This window comes from Chinchilla lanigera, unplaced genomic scaffold (genome assembly GCF_000276665.1).
Source record: "Chinchilla lanigera isolate Chin_1 unplaced genomic scaffold, ChiLan1.0 scaffold00019, whole genome shotgun sequence".
Classification (NCBI taxonomy): Eukaryota; Metazoa; Chordata; class Mammalia; order Rodentia; family Chinchillidae; genus Chinchilla; species Chinchilla lanigera.
Window position 1 is genome coordinate 29,000,543 of NW_004955420.1, and position 14,641 is coordinate 29,015,183.

At 54.7% G+C, this 14,641-nt stretch overlaps 2 protein-coding genes across 2 annotated transcripts in view; one reads left to right on the plus strand and one right to left on the minus strand.

Annotated features, from left to right (window-relative positions):
• Ulk4 (unc-51 like kinase 4) overlaps nt 1–14,641 on the plus strand; it is a 398,151-nt gene that overhangs the window by 367,532 nt on the left and 15,978 nt on the right. The gene's annotated exons all lie outside the window — the stretch shown is intronic.
• Nucleotides 11,349–13,186, minus strand: LOC106148352. The gene is made up of 2 exons (XM_013513394.1): nt 12,722–13,186; nt 11,349–12,316 (listed from the first exon to the last, which is right to left on the minus strand). Exons 1-2 carry the CDS (start codon nt 13,075–13,077, stop codon nt 11,842–11,844), a joined length of 831 nt encoding a protein of 276 aa, XP_013368848.1. The 5' UTR covers nt 13,078–13,186; the 3' UTR covers nt 11,349–11,841.

Consider the following 14,641-nt stretch of genomic DNA (forward strand, 5'->3'; position numbering starts at 1 on the left):
GTGTGTGCGTGTTGTCTGGGCCCTCAGTTCTAACCTTTTATCCATTTTATTCTAATCTCATCTTTGAATCGTGTCCTGCATAAATGGTTTTAGATTTGAAGGCCTCGGGTGGTTTTGTTGCTGTCCCGACCTCCTGTTGAATTGCACCTCGGACACGGCGTGTGGTGTATGATGGATTCTGACTCTTGGGAAACCCTGAGACGTCCTGTGTGGGCCCCTCACTGGTACGTGATTGCTTCTTACAAGTTCTCTTCCGTGTGCACCTGGCTGAGAATCCTCCAGCTGTGTGATTAAGCGCTCTATGTGCTGGTTAAATTGAGCGTATTATTATGTAGTTGATACAAACATGCACACATACATCCATATATTTACATTTTGTATCTATCAGTCCACTCTTGAATCTGTACATTTCTGTCTATAGTTCTATTAGTTTTTGTCCCTATATTTTTTCAGATTTTTTTAACATTTTATTTTTTACTAGTACATGTTTAAGGCTAGTCTATTAAGTACGTTCTAGTATAGAATTGTTTTATTAATTGATGGATGGAACTTTTAATGTTACTTAATGATTTTCTCTATCCATAATGATAATTTCATCCTAAGGCATATTTTTTAGTTGATATAATGACACTAGATTTCTTTGGTTATTTTTTCTTTAGCAGATCTTTTCCCATAATTTTAACGTTTTCATATCCTTATCTTTCCTATAACTTTTAGCTTTCCCACATCCTTATGTTTTAGAAATATCTCTTGTAGGTAACATCCAGTTGGATTTTGTTTTGTCTTGCTAACTTTGGTCTAACTTTCTCATTTGTATTTTCATTTTTTTAAATTTTTTTTTGTACCGGGAGTCAAACTCAGGGCCTTGTGCTTTCCAGGCAGGTGCTTGTGCCGCTGGGCCACATCCCCGGCCCTCGTTTGTATTTTTAACTCGTGGCTGTCTTAGTCACTTTCTCATCACTGGGGCAAAACACCCAACACCCACAGTCTAGAGAGGAGAGGTTCAATTGGCTCATGGTTTCATCGCGGTCAGTCCCTGTCAGCCGGCCGCAAGGTGGAATGGCACGGGGAGGGGGGGGGCGGGGGGGAAGCTGCCCACGCCACGTTGCCAGCCGCAAGGTGGAATGGCACGGGGGGAAAAGCTGCCCACGCCACATTGCCGAGGAAGCACAGTGCAAAGGAAGGAGCCGAGAGCAAGAGTACCCTTGCAAGTGATACCCCAGGGACCCGCCTCGTCCAGGCAGGCCCCGCCTCCTCACGGCACACTCAGCAGATTATTCCCGGAGTGCAGCGCCTCCGTGGGCCAGTCAGCTTTCACACATAGGAGAATTTGGGGGACCATTTAGAGCTAAACCATAACATTATTTTCTTAATTTAACTCTTTTTTGTAAAATTGCTTTCCGATAAAAGCATGTTTAAACATATTTGCATAATCTAAGGATAACTGTACTGCATACAGCTGAGTAACTGTGATGCCATCTGAGAAATGGCACTGCCCGTCCCATAGACACTGTGCACCGCCTCGTGACCGTGCTCCCTCTCCCTAAGTGTAGCCACTACCCTCACTGTGAGTATGATAATCCCTTGCTTTTCTTCATAATTGCTCCATCTTTCTGGTTACATGTTAAATTTCTCTTCTCTTCTAGTGAAAATACATAAGAGTTAAAATTATCCTTTAAGTATCCTTTTAGTTAACCCAAAACTACAAATTAACTTTTAATTTTTCTATTTTAATTACATCAAAAATTATCACCTATGTGTGTCAGTTGTTCTATCAGTCTTCGTGGTTATGTACGTTCTATCAGTCGTTGCAGTGTAATATGTGGTCAGTTTTTATGATTTTCCCACGTGTTGTGAGTAAACATACATGCTGTACAGGGGTCAGCGTGCCCAGGATAATCTTGCTAGCTGTTCCACTCCTGTCCTCACACTCTTCTGGCTTCTTCTGGCCACTTACTGGCTCAATCACTGTGTCACCGTCTGTAGTGTGACTGGCAATTCCGATAAATTGAAATTCTGGTCATATGAAGGCCAGATGTAGCTACCGATTCTCGGGGAGACTTTTTGGCCCAGTGCCCAGGCCCCATGTCAGTGGGAAGATGGCGTCTGCCTGTCCCCCGAGGGCAGGACTGTTACCCTTCTCATCTCCCCAGCGTGGCATGCTGTGTCCTCCTGGGCTCCAGCCTCTGGGTCAGAGGCCACCCGCAGGCCTGGCAGCTCCTTCTCTTGGCTGAAGGAACCGTCCCTTATCTCCTTGCTGGCTCGGGACCTTCCCGGGGGCCTGGGCTCTGTTCCTGGCCCCTGTGGCCTGAGGGTCTTCAGTCTCCACAGCTGCATGGGAGGGGCGTCTCTCACAGGGCGTGTCCATCAGCAGGAACCGTGTTAACATACTGAACCCAAAAGGAGGAGCAGCGGCGTGAGCTAGAAATGCTGAATTGTTAGTGGCCTCCTCCAGTTCTGCTTCCTGCTCCGACACTCAGTGATCTCACCCGAAGGCAAGCGGAACAAACTGTCCTGGTTGGCTCTGGAGCCGAAAGCTGTTTAACTGCCCTTAGGAGAATCTGCTCTTTCTGACTGGAAGAGCACTGTGTCAAAGTCAGCAAAGAGCCCCATACTTACCAGAGGAAAAGCTATAATTTTTTGAAAATTGTAATGACTTTAAAAGTAATTACATTTGCTGACTTGTATGTGGATGATCGGTGTTTTGTGACTTTTGAATATGATACTGACCTTTTCCTTGTCATGCATGCAAAACCCTGACTTCAGTGTTGCTACAGACTGTTTCCGCATATTCCGTTTTTAAGAAAAGCTTTGCTCCTTCTTTAATATTATAAAATCCCCTTGTGTCTACCTTGAATTAGTTAGGGATGGGTAGTTTAGATGTTTGAATATGTAAATGTTTATCTGATATTTGGCATCTGTACAGCCAGGGATAAATAATTGCCAGCATAAACTGCTAAAGTGTTTAAAGCTATCCACAATCCCCCAACAGATACCCATGGTGAACTTTCTTATTTGGAATCAGACATTTTTTAAAATTTGCCTTCATTAAAAAATTTCCTGTTGGCTTTAGATAAGGATTGTTTTGCAACTTGAAATATAAACTTTTCAGAGAATAATTGGGAAGCACATAAACCTGGGCCGCAACTGAGCAATATTCTAAGTACTTCACGTACTTTGCAATCATTGTCCAAGTGGCTCATTACCACATGCTGAGCTCTCACAAAACCACCTCATTAGAGCCCAGAGTGGGTCACTTGCAGAACTGTCTGACACTGCTTCTCAGCCGTGCATTCTTCTCTCTGCCTTCCTCAGAGGCCGCCAGATGTTTAAAAGCCCAGCCAGCGGCGTCACCTTCGCTGGCGTCCCTCCTGTCTTACGCCCAGCTTCCCCAGGAAAACCCTTCTTATTAACCGACTTAAACAGCTCCATTAAGTCCGGATTCAAGCACTCTTTTGTTCCCACTCAATAACAAGTTGAGGAAAACTCTCTGAGAGAAGAGCCGCACACATTTCAAATTGGCAGTCAACGGACGGTCGTCTTGGGACCGACAGCTGCACACAACGGGCAGTGCTGCAGCTGCGGAGTCCCGGCCTCCGTACACGGCCCTCACTCCTGTCTAACTCTTACCCTCTGGTGCCAGCAGGTCTGCGCCTCATATCAGTAGCAGATAGAAGATGTTAAACGTACTAAAATCATAAAAATGCATGTTCATCAAGAGGCCAAGATTATTTTAGAACCTTACACTGAATTGTACTGCAAAATCAACATCAAATAACTTCTAGAAAGGATTACATTTGCCATGGGCCCCAGCCAATTTATTTTCCGCAGCTTTGTCTTGCCCTGATGAGTATCCTGGCTGTGAAGTGCGTACGTATCCAACGATGTACATTAAATGCAATCCGGCCTCTTGGTCGGGTTTTTCTTGTTTCTTCATTTGCACTGAGAGATGTTTACCGTGAAGACATTTTCAGGGTCCCACCTGAAGTAACTGCATTACTTACAGCACGGCAAAAAGCCTGTTTCTATAGAAAAGAATGTTGTTCCAGCCAGTGCTTAAGGTGTTGTCTGACTGAAAGTGAAATTCGGGTTGGTGTGAAATCCTTCAGCGGGACGTGTACGTGAAGTAAGTCGGCACCGCCGGTTATGTCCGTCTGTGGTGTCTAACTCAGCTAATTAGAAGGCATCTGGGGCCCTGCAGGAGCTGGTCCGTGCTGGTCTGTCATTACACTGAACTGTACGATTCTCCTAATCCTAAAAGACTAAACAGAATTTTATTTAAGAATGAAATAAAGTGCTGGCTGGCTAAAAGAGTGAAGCTGTAGTTGGTATGATACTCTGCACGCCCAGGGCCTGTCCTGCGGTGTATCGATCCGCCCGTCTCAAACAGCTCTCAGCCTTGACTAACGAAGGCAGCGGCTGGTGCCCAGCACACCACCCTCGGGCAGTAAGTGACTCAGAAATCACGCCTCCTGCTTCGCAGCGGGGCGCTGCAGCCGCCCGGCCCGCGCGGGCCTCATCCTGCTGCACCCCTGGGCGCTGTGAGCCCTTGGACGGGTCCCGAGCGCAGTCCTTCCTGAGCTCCTCCTCGGTCTGGGGCCGTGTGTGCCCAGCGGTTCTGGGTCAGAGCCTGCGCCACCACCTGTGAGATGATCAAGAGTGAATTACACACGAGGAGAGCACACTGGCTTGTTTACACATGTCGGGGCGGTAACCGCTGTGGGCCACAGATCCCCGAGCTGCCCCCTTGCCAAGACCGTAGCTGTGAGTGCCGGGAAGGCCCTGACCTGGCCAGGCTTGAGGGGACCGTGCGTGCCAAGCGTGCACACTGCTGGCCAGAGAGAAAGCCTCCTCGGGCACAGCCACCCTGCTTGGGATGTGCTTGGCAACCACAGAGTAATTCTAATCCCGACGTCAGGGAAACTTAGGGCAAAATGCTAGAGCTGTCCCATCGTTGCTGCCCTCCAGTGCGATTCTGTTAAACCATCTGCAGTGTAAGCGTGCGTCTAGGGCTGCTGCACATAATCTCGTATCAAACCTGTAGTGAGGGCCGGGGAGATAGCTCAGCAGTACAAGTGCCTGCCTGGCAAGCGCAAGGTCCTGAGTTCAATTCCCAGTACCAAAAAAAAGAAAAAAAACCAAACCTGTAGTGAGGGTTCCTCTGCTCCGACGCTCGTTGTAGAAAAGCAGTGCACTGCGCGCCCGTTTCCTCACTGAGAGCCGCTGTGCCCTCACAGGAGTAGCTCGCTCAGGAGCAGTCAGCTCCCCCTTCGCTCCGCTTTCCTAAGCTGTGCGCCACTCCGCCTCCTGGGTCCAGAGCAGCCGCTCTGGCCTCATGTTTTTGGTCCATTCACAGAAATGCAGCCGAAGCCCTCGTCTCTCAGTTTTTCATTACTAATTTCCTGTGTCCTAAAAGTAAATCTGGTGCCAAACACTGAACGTGTAGAGTCCGGCGCCCTCCCGGCTGGTGCCCCTGGAAACAGGCTCAGCCCTCACAGGAAGTTCTGATGGCCTGGCCCGCAGCCCCGAGCGGTCGTTCTGCCTCCCGAACACCTACCCCGAAGAAAGCACCCCGCGCAGAGACTGTGCTGTTGTATCAGACTCGAATTTCCCAGAGGCACGAGCAGCCCAGGTGTGGCCGGGTGAACCGCCTTGCGCTCCTTCAGTGGGCTGTGCCGGGTTTACGGTAACAAACACAGGTGAGCAACGTGGAGAAACAAGTAGGCTGTGAGGGGCGGCAGTAAAGCAGCACAACTGTACATGTGGGTGGGACTGTGAACGTCTCCTCCTCGGCGAAGGAGCCTAGAGCTTCACAATCTCCTCACCCAAGCTCCTGGGAGACCCCCAGGCGCATCGCTAACTGCCGGGGGACCGAGGACTTAAACCGGAGCCCGCGCAGGTCAGCCGTGCACCTGGCTCTTTCGGGTCTTCGTTCCTTCCTCGTGCACCCTGGGAGCTGCAGATCGCTGGGCTGCGTCTCGGGAGCAGTGTGGACGGTGGGGCCAGTTCCGCGCCCACCGCCTCTAGTTCTCGCAGGCTGAGCCTGCTGAGGTCTCGGAGGAGGAGTGGGGGTGCCGGTTTCCCAGGTCACGCCAGCACAGTCCTTTGACCCGGGGGATACGGCTTCCCGTGGAGGGGAGGAGGTGCGGTGTCCGTCTTCAGAGTGGGTCAGGCAGGAGGGGAGGGAGCCACTGTGGCCGAGGTCCCACCCAGGTCTGGCTCGCTTGTTTTACCTCGGCCACTTTGTTGAGGCTCCTCTGACCTCCGTGACCCTGGAGTGACTTCAGGACTGTGAGCCTGCTGCTCACGCAGGGGAGGACTTGGCCAGAATGCTCCAGGGCGCGCCCCTGCGGTGGGCTGCGGTGCCCGTTCTGATGGCTCCATCCCGGGCTCCCTAGTTCTCGAACACCTGAGCCTCCCCTGTTTGACCTCAGCGATTTGGGCGACCCCCCACAGGCGTGGCGGTCCCTCACCTCCCCAGGGCCGGCACGCGCCCGTCTCAGCTTGGAGAACGGAATGTGAAGCGACGTGCTGTTCAGCCGCAGCCGACCATCGGCGCTTCTGCATCTAGGTGAAAATCTTACTGTCTTTCTGAGGTAAACAGGACAGAAAAGGACAGCAAGATCTCAGCATTTTCAAACAGCACTGATTCTGCTTAATTTGTTTTTGAACCACAGGAAAATATCAGTGGACAGGGGCAGTAATGGCGCAGTGTCGAAGGCCTGGGGAGCTGATTTTTCGTGCCTGACCAACTTGGGAGTAAGAGTTATCCTTATGCTTGATTTATAAAAAATCTCAGAGAAAGGTGGTGCTTTTGTTCTTTGAAGCATAGCATCTTCTGTTCTTCCTAACAGAAACACTGAAATAGTTCATGCAGCAGGAAGCCCAGAGGCCGGTTTTTACAAAAGCACGCAGCAGCTTTCTGGTGTGCGTGCTCGTCCTGTAAGCCAAGTACTGTTTTCCACCTCTTGTGTGTTGAGCTGGATGTCATTGGTACATGCTGAATGACAGCATTTGAGTTCTGATTCTCCTCCATTAGCAGGATCGAACAATACACGCAGACCCCTCTGTGGCGACGTAAACGCACGAGGCATAGTGCTGCCCGCCTGGGGAGCAACTGAGAACTTGGCAGTTGGTATCAGGCTTTGACCTGCGGGTGCTGAAAGCACCAGTTGCACTGTCAGAAGGGCACCTTCTCTCCTCCGCCACCTCGGACACAGCGAGCTAATGCCGTCCTCTCCCAAGTGTGAGGACAGAGCTGGGCGTGGTGGTAACACGCCTATAATCCCAGCACTCGGAAGGCTGAGGCAGGAGGATCGTTGCAAGTTCAAGACCAGCCTGGGCTACAAAGTGAGCTCAAGGCCAGCCTGAACTGCATAGCGAGACCCCGTCTCAAAAAGACCAAAAAAAAAAAAAAAAAAAAGACAAAAACCAAGCATGAGGACAGCCTTGTGTGTGTGTGGTGTGCAGTGTACTATTTCCTTCCAACAATCCTCAATCTCTTGGAAGAAAGCTAAATCTCTTCCTCCTAACAATCCCGTGACTGCTTCCCTGTGAGTCTGCAGGCTGATTCCTGACGTGATCACCCGCTTGATTCCATTTCTGCCTTATCTGTATCTCTGGGTTGCCGGTCCTATTTGAGGGGTTTCTGAGAGTTAGGATACCAGCCTGGGTGCACTCTTCATGTTGCTATTGCAGACCAAGTATGCCCAGTCCTCATCCTTTTCCTTACATTCCGTCTATTCCTGAAGAGAACTGCTGTCATTAAAATCACGGGGTGGATATTCTCCCACTTCATATTGGCGGTATTGATTCGTCCTTGTAAATAGGCCTCGTTCACAGAGCTGTGTTACAGCGTAGGAAGACCTCACTGAGGGTTTTACACGAATTACTGAAAATGCCGATTCTGGGCCCCTTCCGACCTCCCAGCCGTTCTGCTCCGGGATTGCGTGGTCACAGGAGCTGTGGCTGTCTCTCTGCCTGGCTTCTACAGCCTCGGTCTCATGCAATCCTGCACAGGCCCCTTGACGTTAGCTACCTGTGCATCCTTTTGTCCGGCATGGCTTCCTGTGTGTGCCTCCAGGAGTGCGTTTCAATTCTTACAGTTCTTCCTGGTGTAAGACAAAAGTGGACCACGCCACCAGTCAGAGTTTCTAGATTTTTTTTCTTTAAAGTTAAAATGTTGGAAGTCCTGCACAGCGTTGTCCCTCTTGCCACTCACTGCCCGCACCTTCGGCAGTCGGCTGGGCTTCTGCCGGCACCTGCTGCACGGTGCGGGAGGGCACCGGCTGGCGCTGGCTCCATAATCCCCTCAACGTCGTTTAGTGACGAGAGCACCTCTGTCCACAAGGTCATCGAGCTCACGGCTTCAGGGGAAGGTGGGAAGGGCCCGAGAGGGTGCTGCGTGGGAGCTGAGCGGGGGCCTCCCTGGGCCTCCTCTTATGGACTGGGAGAAACAGTCCATACCTCGAAGCTGGGTTCTGAGTCGAGCAAATGCCCTACACTGCCCACCTCCTCCCAGTCACTGTTCTGCTGCTCTTCCTATTATTTATCTGTAAAGTTTCTGATTAATAAATACAGAACAATACATCAGTCACAACAGCAGCACGCTGAGTGTCTGTGACCCAGACACACCTGTGCATGTGCCTGTCCCCGAAGCCGCCCATCCTGCTCGTCCCTGAGACGGAATGGCGTCCGCGTGTGTAGACAGGTTCCTCTGATTTCACTGCTGAGCAGTGTCCTGTTGATGCTTACAGAGTCTGCTTACCCCGTCCTTCCTGGACAATACTGAACGTTCTCCTGTCTTCTCTTACTTCCCCCTTTCCTCTCTCCCTGAAGTGCTGTAATCCTGTACACATCTTAAGACCAAGCAGTTCTTGTGGCGGAAGCAGCAGCCCCGCCGTGTATTCAGGACAGGAGGGATTGAATCCAGGAACCGGGAGGGCCGAGGAGGCGGAAACCAGAGCTATGAGATTGCAAGGAGTCAGGACCTGCAGACACCACAGTGAAGCTCAGAAAACATTCCCAGCTGCCCGTGCTACTGAAGTTTCAGGCAGAGACCTAGAAGCCACTAGCAAGCACAGAGCCCCCATCTGCGAATTCCCAGTGTTAGGGTGCATACGCCACCAGGCCCTCGTGTGCGGCAGGATGTGGAAGGTGCAGGATTATGGGGCTGCAGCTGACTTGCTGTTAGGAGGCGGCTCGCTGGGTCGTGGCTGGAAGGCTTTCTCCCTCCCTGGCTCCTCCCCTCTTTGCTCTCTGCTTCCTGGCTACCAGGAAGTGAGCAGCTTCCCTCCGCCAGGCCTCTGCCTGCCTTCCCGCCACGCAGCTGGCCGGGGGTGTGCACCGGGACAGACCTCTCTTGTAAGGTGTGCGAGCTGGTGTTTCTTCCAGGGATGAGAAACTAAGACACCAGGCAGCTGCCTGTGAATAATTACTCTGCCTCATCAGCTTTTCTTTGCCTGCCTCCAAATGCGCTGGGAGTGATCTCCCCGGCAGGGTCTGGTGTGGGGCCCGCGGGCAGACAGTCTGGTGACTGCAGCCTCCAGGGCCCTGCACACTGGGCAGAGGGCGGGATGAGAAGGAGGTGATACCCAGTGCACACTGACGTGTCACGGCCCCGTGCTCCGGAAGCTCATGCACCGCAGGCCTCCGAGTCCTTCTGGCAGCCTCTGAGGCATGCTCCATAATGTCCCCTCCCTGCACTTGGCGCCTGAGCAGGAGAATTCAGTCACCTGGGACTCCTTGGGCTCTACCCTAGTATAAGGGCGTGATTCACTAAGCCACCGTGGGCCTGGAAAGGGCCCAGGAGGGCGCAGAAGCCAGTGACTGGAGCCTGCACCAGAGCCTGCAAAGCACGATCGAGAGCACTGAAGCCAGCCTGTGAGGGTGCTCAGGTCCCCATTTTACAGTTGGGTGGAAAAAACAGCCCCACCTCCAACCCCCAGGGATTGACTCGTGCCAGAGACAGCAGCTCCTGCAGCCACCTGGCAGGAGGGAATTGTGTGGGGAAAGTGCCCGGTGTGCCATGAGTCTTCGGGAAGCCCGGCTGTCATTGTCGTCGTCATCGCCTGGTAACTGCGTAACAGAGACTTCGCAGGCCTCGTGCCAGGGCAAGACTGATCTGAGGGAGGCTGCAGCATCCACGTCCAGGCCCTGACACAGCCAGCTGCTCCTCCGGAGGCTCCTCCCTGCCCCTCATGTCCGGGGCTTCATGTCCAGAGGCTCCACCTCTGTCTGGCAGGAGAGGACGGACGCCCAATTCCCCTGGGTCTTCTATCAGTCTGAGATTCTGTGGGTGCCCTGGACACCCCTCGGGCTCCTGTCATTGCAAAAGGTCACCTCAGCCTCCACCTTCACCAGCATGAAGTGTGGCCAGGCACCAAAATCATATTACCCTCGCCTGTGTTTTGTGGATGTTTTCAGGAAGCTAAGTGTCCTTGGGGATTCTGCGACAGTATTTATGGTTATTGTCAGCAGCACTGGGTCTGGTAAAGTTGGATGGAGAATTCCAAGGTGCAGGGTGGCCCTGGGGTTATGCTGGGCATTGTGTTTGCAGTGTCCCTGCTGCTTGTGCCTGAGACATAAACTCCGCGAGTAGCAGCTCTAATGTAAGTGTTCTGTGCAACTAAACGACGGCGTGCTTGCCCAGGCTGGGGACGGTTTAAGTGTGTGGCTTGTGATTGCCATACAACAGCAGTAGCAGAACAAGGCTCTTCAGATAGGCTAGCTAACAACCTAGACATGTAGGGAGAGCAGCCGCCACAGAAGAGCAGGAAAAGGAGGTTGGCGCAGGAGTGGCCACTCCTTCTGCCCCATGGCCCTGACTTGGAGCCCGGCCTGCAGTGTGCCCAGAGCCTGCGTCACAGTCGGGTGTGGTAGCGGGGCCTGCTCCGCTTTGCTGTGACCTGGACACGGGTTCCCGTCCCCGGCCACTGCAGCATCTCAAGACTAGATGGCACCTTGGCCGTGGGCAGCATGGCTTCATGGCGCGGTCTTCCCTGAAGGCTGCAGCCCTCAGACAGGCCCGGCAGGCAGCTCCTCAGCACCGCGTGCCAGCTGTGTTAGCCTGTACCTTTTAGCAGCGCCCAGAGCACAGGAGGCCCCTCCCCTGTGGGCCAGCTTGTCTTAGTTACTTTCCTCTTGTTGCTGGGACAAAACACCTGGCACCCAGAATTAAGGAAGGAAAGATTTATTTCGCTCACAGTTTGTGGTTTCAGTCCATACTCTACTGGCTGCAGGGCAGGGTGGCACATGGCAGAGGGCAGTTGTTCGAGGCGGCAAAAGACAGCAAAAGTAACAGAAGCAAAAAGGGAGGAGAGAGAGGAGACTGTGTCCCTTACGCTGTATGCAGGCTGCCTGTCCCAGGGCGGGTGCAGCCCTCACACCGTAATCCCAGCACTAGATGGTGAATCCATTACAAACGAAGTTCAGCTGCCTCCAAAAAGCTGGCCCCATGTCTGCGTGAGGCTTTGGGGACATCCAGACACAGCCACGACACAGCTGGAGCCCCCTCGCCTTCCCCTTCCCCGGTAGGGGTGCGGGCGACACGGTGTCAGGCGGACACTCAGGCCCTGTGCTTTCTGAAAGGAAAGCGACAGTCACAGAGATGAGCACCACCGCCGTGTGTCCTGTTGTGCCCTGTTTGGGAAAGTACTGGAAGTTTAGTTTTTCCACAAAACTATATGCAGACGATAGTGAGACCCAGCTGAAGCTCAGTGAATTCTCGTCCCCGTCAAAGAAGTCACTGTGCTCTCCCCAGCTCTTTCCACAGCCACGCCAACCCCAGCAGCCGCAGGAAACGCGAGGCATTCAGACCTGTCGGACTGTGTCCACACGGGCTCACAGGGCAAGTCCAGGGGGGCTCTGCAGCCTGGTAAAGGGTTCAGGCCATCGGCCGTCCTCAGAGGTCCCATTGTCACCTGCTGGAGCAAACGTCTGTGACCACCCTGGCCCTAGGCTCCGTGCAGTGCTTGCCAGGACGACCATGCACCGGAAGTTGGCGTGCTCGGCCCCTGTGGTCGGATGTCCGGAGTTCCCGTCCAGGTTAGCACAGTGTTGAGTGCTGGCCAGGCTGGGAGGCCTCTGCTTCATCGGGTGGACGCTGTTCTGACAGAGCAGGCTCCTGAGGAAAGGACGACCATGGCCTCCCCTCTCCCGCCTCTCCCTCCTCTTCCTCCACCTCTCACCGTGGGAGCCGGAGGGCTTCCACCTCCGGAGCCGTGAGGCCTGAACCTCCGTCCCTGGTAAATCCCCGCGTTTCAGGTGCCCTGCAACAGCCCCACAGAGACGGCCAGGACACCCAGGGCGCCGAGTCCTCGGGGGAAGAACAGGGAGCTTTGTCAGCCCCAGGGCCCCCGAGTCCTGCTCTCTGCCCAGCGAAGTTACACAGCCACATTCCCCCCTGGGGGGCCCATTTGATCTGAATTCTGGACCAAGAAAAATCAGTGGGAAGATAAGCATCATTTTCCTCTCCCAGCGGAACCTGTGGCCCGGGGGCAGAAGCCGGAGAAAGCTGTGTTGCCTTCCTCCCCACTTCCCTTCAGTTCTCGAGCCAGCAGGAAATTGTATCCCGCCTCTGCCGCTCAGCCCTGTTTGCCTTCCTTCACCAAATTAAACAAGTTTCTTCCTGCTTTGTAGAGAAAGTCCCCAGCTCTTCCCTTGGCTTTGTGGGTGGCAGCCTTGCTTGTCCCAGACCCCACCCGCCCGGCCCCTGCCTCACCCTGTGTCCGACCCCCCGGTCCTCCAGGGCACAGGGCCGTGGAGGGGACTCCGGGAGCCGTCGCGCTGTCCTCTGCTGTCTCCTGGACTGCATGTGGCAAGGTGGGCTGTCACCTCCTGCAGCCAGGAAAATGGGCTCCGAGACAAGGATGACAAGCAGGCCCGAGGGCCAGAGGTGATGGCGTCAGTGCAGCCTGGGCCTCCAGGGAGGGGAGCGCCCTGTGCTCCGAGGAGGAGGAGGCTGCGCTCCAGCCTCGCCTGGCCCAGCCAGGGCCCTGGGGAGCTTCTGCCCTCACTCGGTCCTGCCTTTGCCTCTGCGGGCCCAAGTGTCCCGGATCGGTGGCGGCTGTGTCCCATGGTTGTCCAGCCCTAGCCCCCTGCCCCCTCCGCCTCCTTGTGGCTTCGTGGCCTCTGCTTCCCAGGCTGGGCCCGCCGGAAAACACGGCCTCTCTGGAAGCAGGAGGCCATCTCTGGGTGCCTCCCTCACAGAGCAGCGCCCATCCCCAGGGACTGCTGGGCGGGTTCCAGGAGATCCGGTAGCAGGGCCTCGGCGCCCCACCTGCACCCGACTGTCTTGAGCGTTGAGTATCAACCTCGGGCCCAGCCTCCAGCCCGGCCAGCACAGCCCCGTGAAGTGAGATCCCGGAGCAGCGTTAATGCCCTAGGTACTGGCAAAAGCCCAGCCCTCAGGCAGTCAGTAAAAGGACATAAAGAGGGCATCTGCTGTCCAGTCCTGTCCCTGGGCCCAGGCTCCCGCCCTGGGCAGCCTTTGTGGTCGTTTGTTTGTACTGCGTCTGGAGAGTCTGGGTGAGGAGGGGCTCGCGCCCCGTACGCTGGCGGTGGCTCCCCGCATGCCGCCCCGCCCTAGCTTCCCCACGCCCCGTTGTCCTGTCTGTGCTGACCAGGCGGGTGGGCGCGGTGCCCTGCTGTAGGTGAGACCCGGTCGCTGTCCAGCAGCCGTGCGGGTTTCCTTTCGTGTTCTGCCAGTTTGTTTGCTGTTGGCAGTTGTGTCCCGCCTGGGCTGGCGTCACTGACTCGCAGGGGCGCTTCCTGTGGGAGCAGGGCCCGACCCCTGTGCTGTGGCACCGTCCCCGGTGCATAGTTTTCAGCTCAGGCTGTCGTGCTGGTGGTTCCCGTGGAGAATCTGCTTTTCTGGAGTCAGGTTTCCGACCTCTGCTTGGGTAAGAAGGACAGCAGAGAGCCATTCGCTGCGCTCTGCCTCGGTCAGCCTGGCCTGCGCTTTCTTCTTGTGTCAGCTGCGGTCCTCTCTGGGCTCCCGTCTTGGCCTGGAGGGGCACAGGGCTGGGGCCTTGACCCCGATGTCTAAAACTTTGTCTCGGGTGAACTGAAAACGCAGGTTAGATCTGGAGGGGAGCGCAGAGGTCTGGGGAGGAGGGGCCTTCTGTGGGCTGCCAGCCTGCACCTCCCCACTGTCACCACACCGCTGCGGCAGAGGGAAGAGCTGAACCGGTCCGGAGCTGGAACCAGCAGTTCGAGGTCAGCCACTGTGCAGAGCCCGGGGTTCACAGATGCCCACCCCTTGCCCGTGTCCCCCTCTGAGATGCTGGCTACCTCAGGCCTCTAGGGGGCAGCAGTAGCCATGTATGTCCAATATTCTGGTGTCATCTGGTGCAGGAGCTGGTGAAGGAGCTGACCCCTGACCCTTTGTGCTGATGTCCTCTCTCTGCCCCCTAAGCAGAGTTCGCTGACCCCTGCTCTGCCTAGGCCTGTGCTAGCGGGGGCAGGCGGAGTCACATGTCCCTTGGGTGGTGCGGCCGTCTCGTACCCTGCAGACACCAGGAAGATAGCAAGCAGGGCCCCAGCAGCAGTAGGAGCGTCCCTCATCCGGGGGGCACCGGCATGCCAGGACGGGCAGCTGCACAGCTGGCTCAGCTGCCACTCCCTTCGCCTTTCTACCCCG

What these genes read in the sequence shown, in the direction of transcription:
- LOC106148352 (XM_013513394.1), bottom strand. Translation starts at nt 13,077, where the DNA reads ATGGGACACAGCCGCCACCGATCCGGGACACTTGGGCCCGCAGAGGCA. An exon ending in ACCGGGGGGTCGGACACAGG is followed by an intron (nt 12,317 to 12,721) that starts GTGAGGCAGGGG and finishes TCTTCCCCCGAG; the next exon opens with GACTCGGCGCCCTGGGTGTC.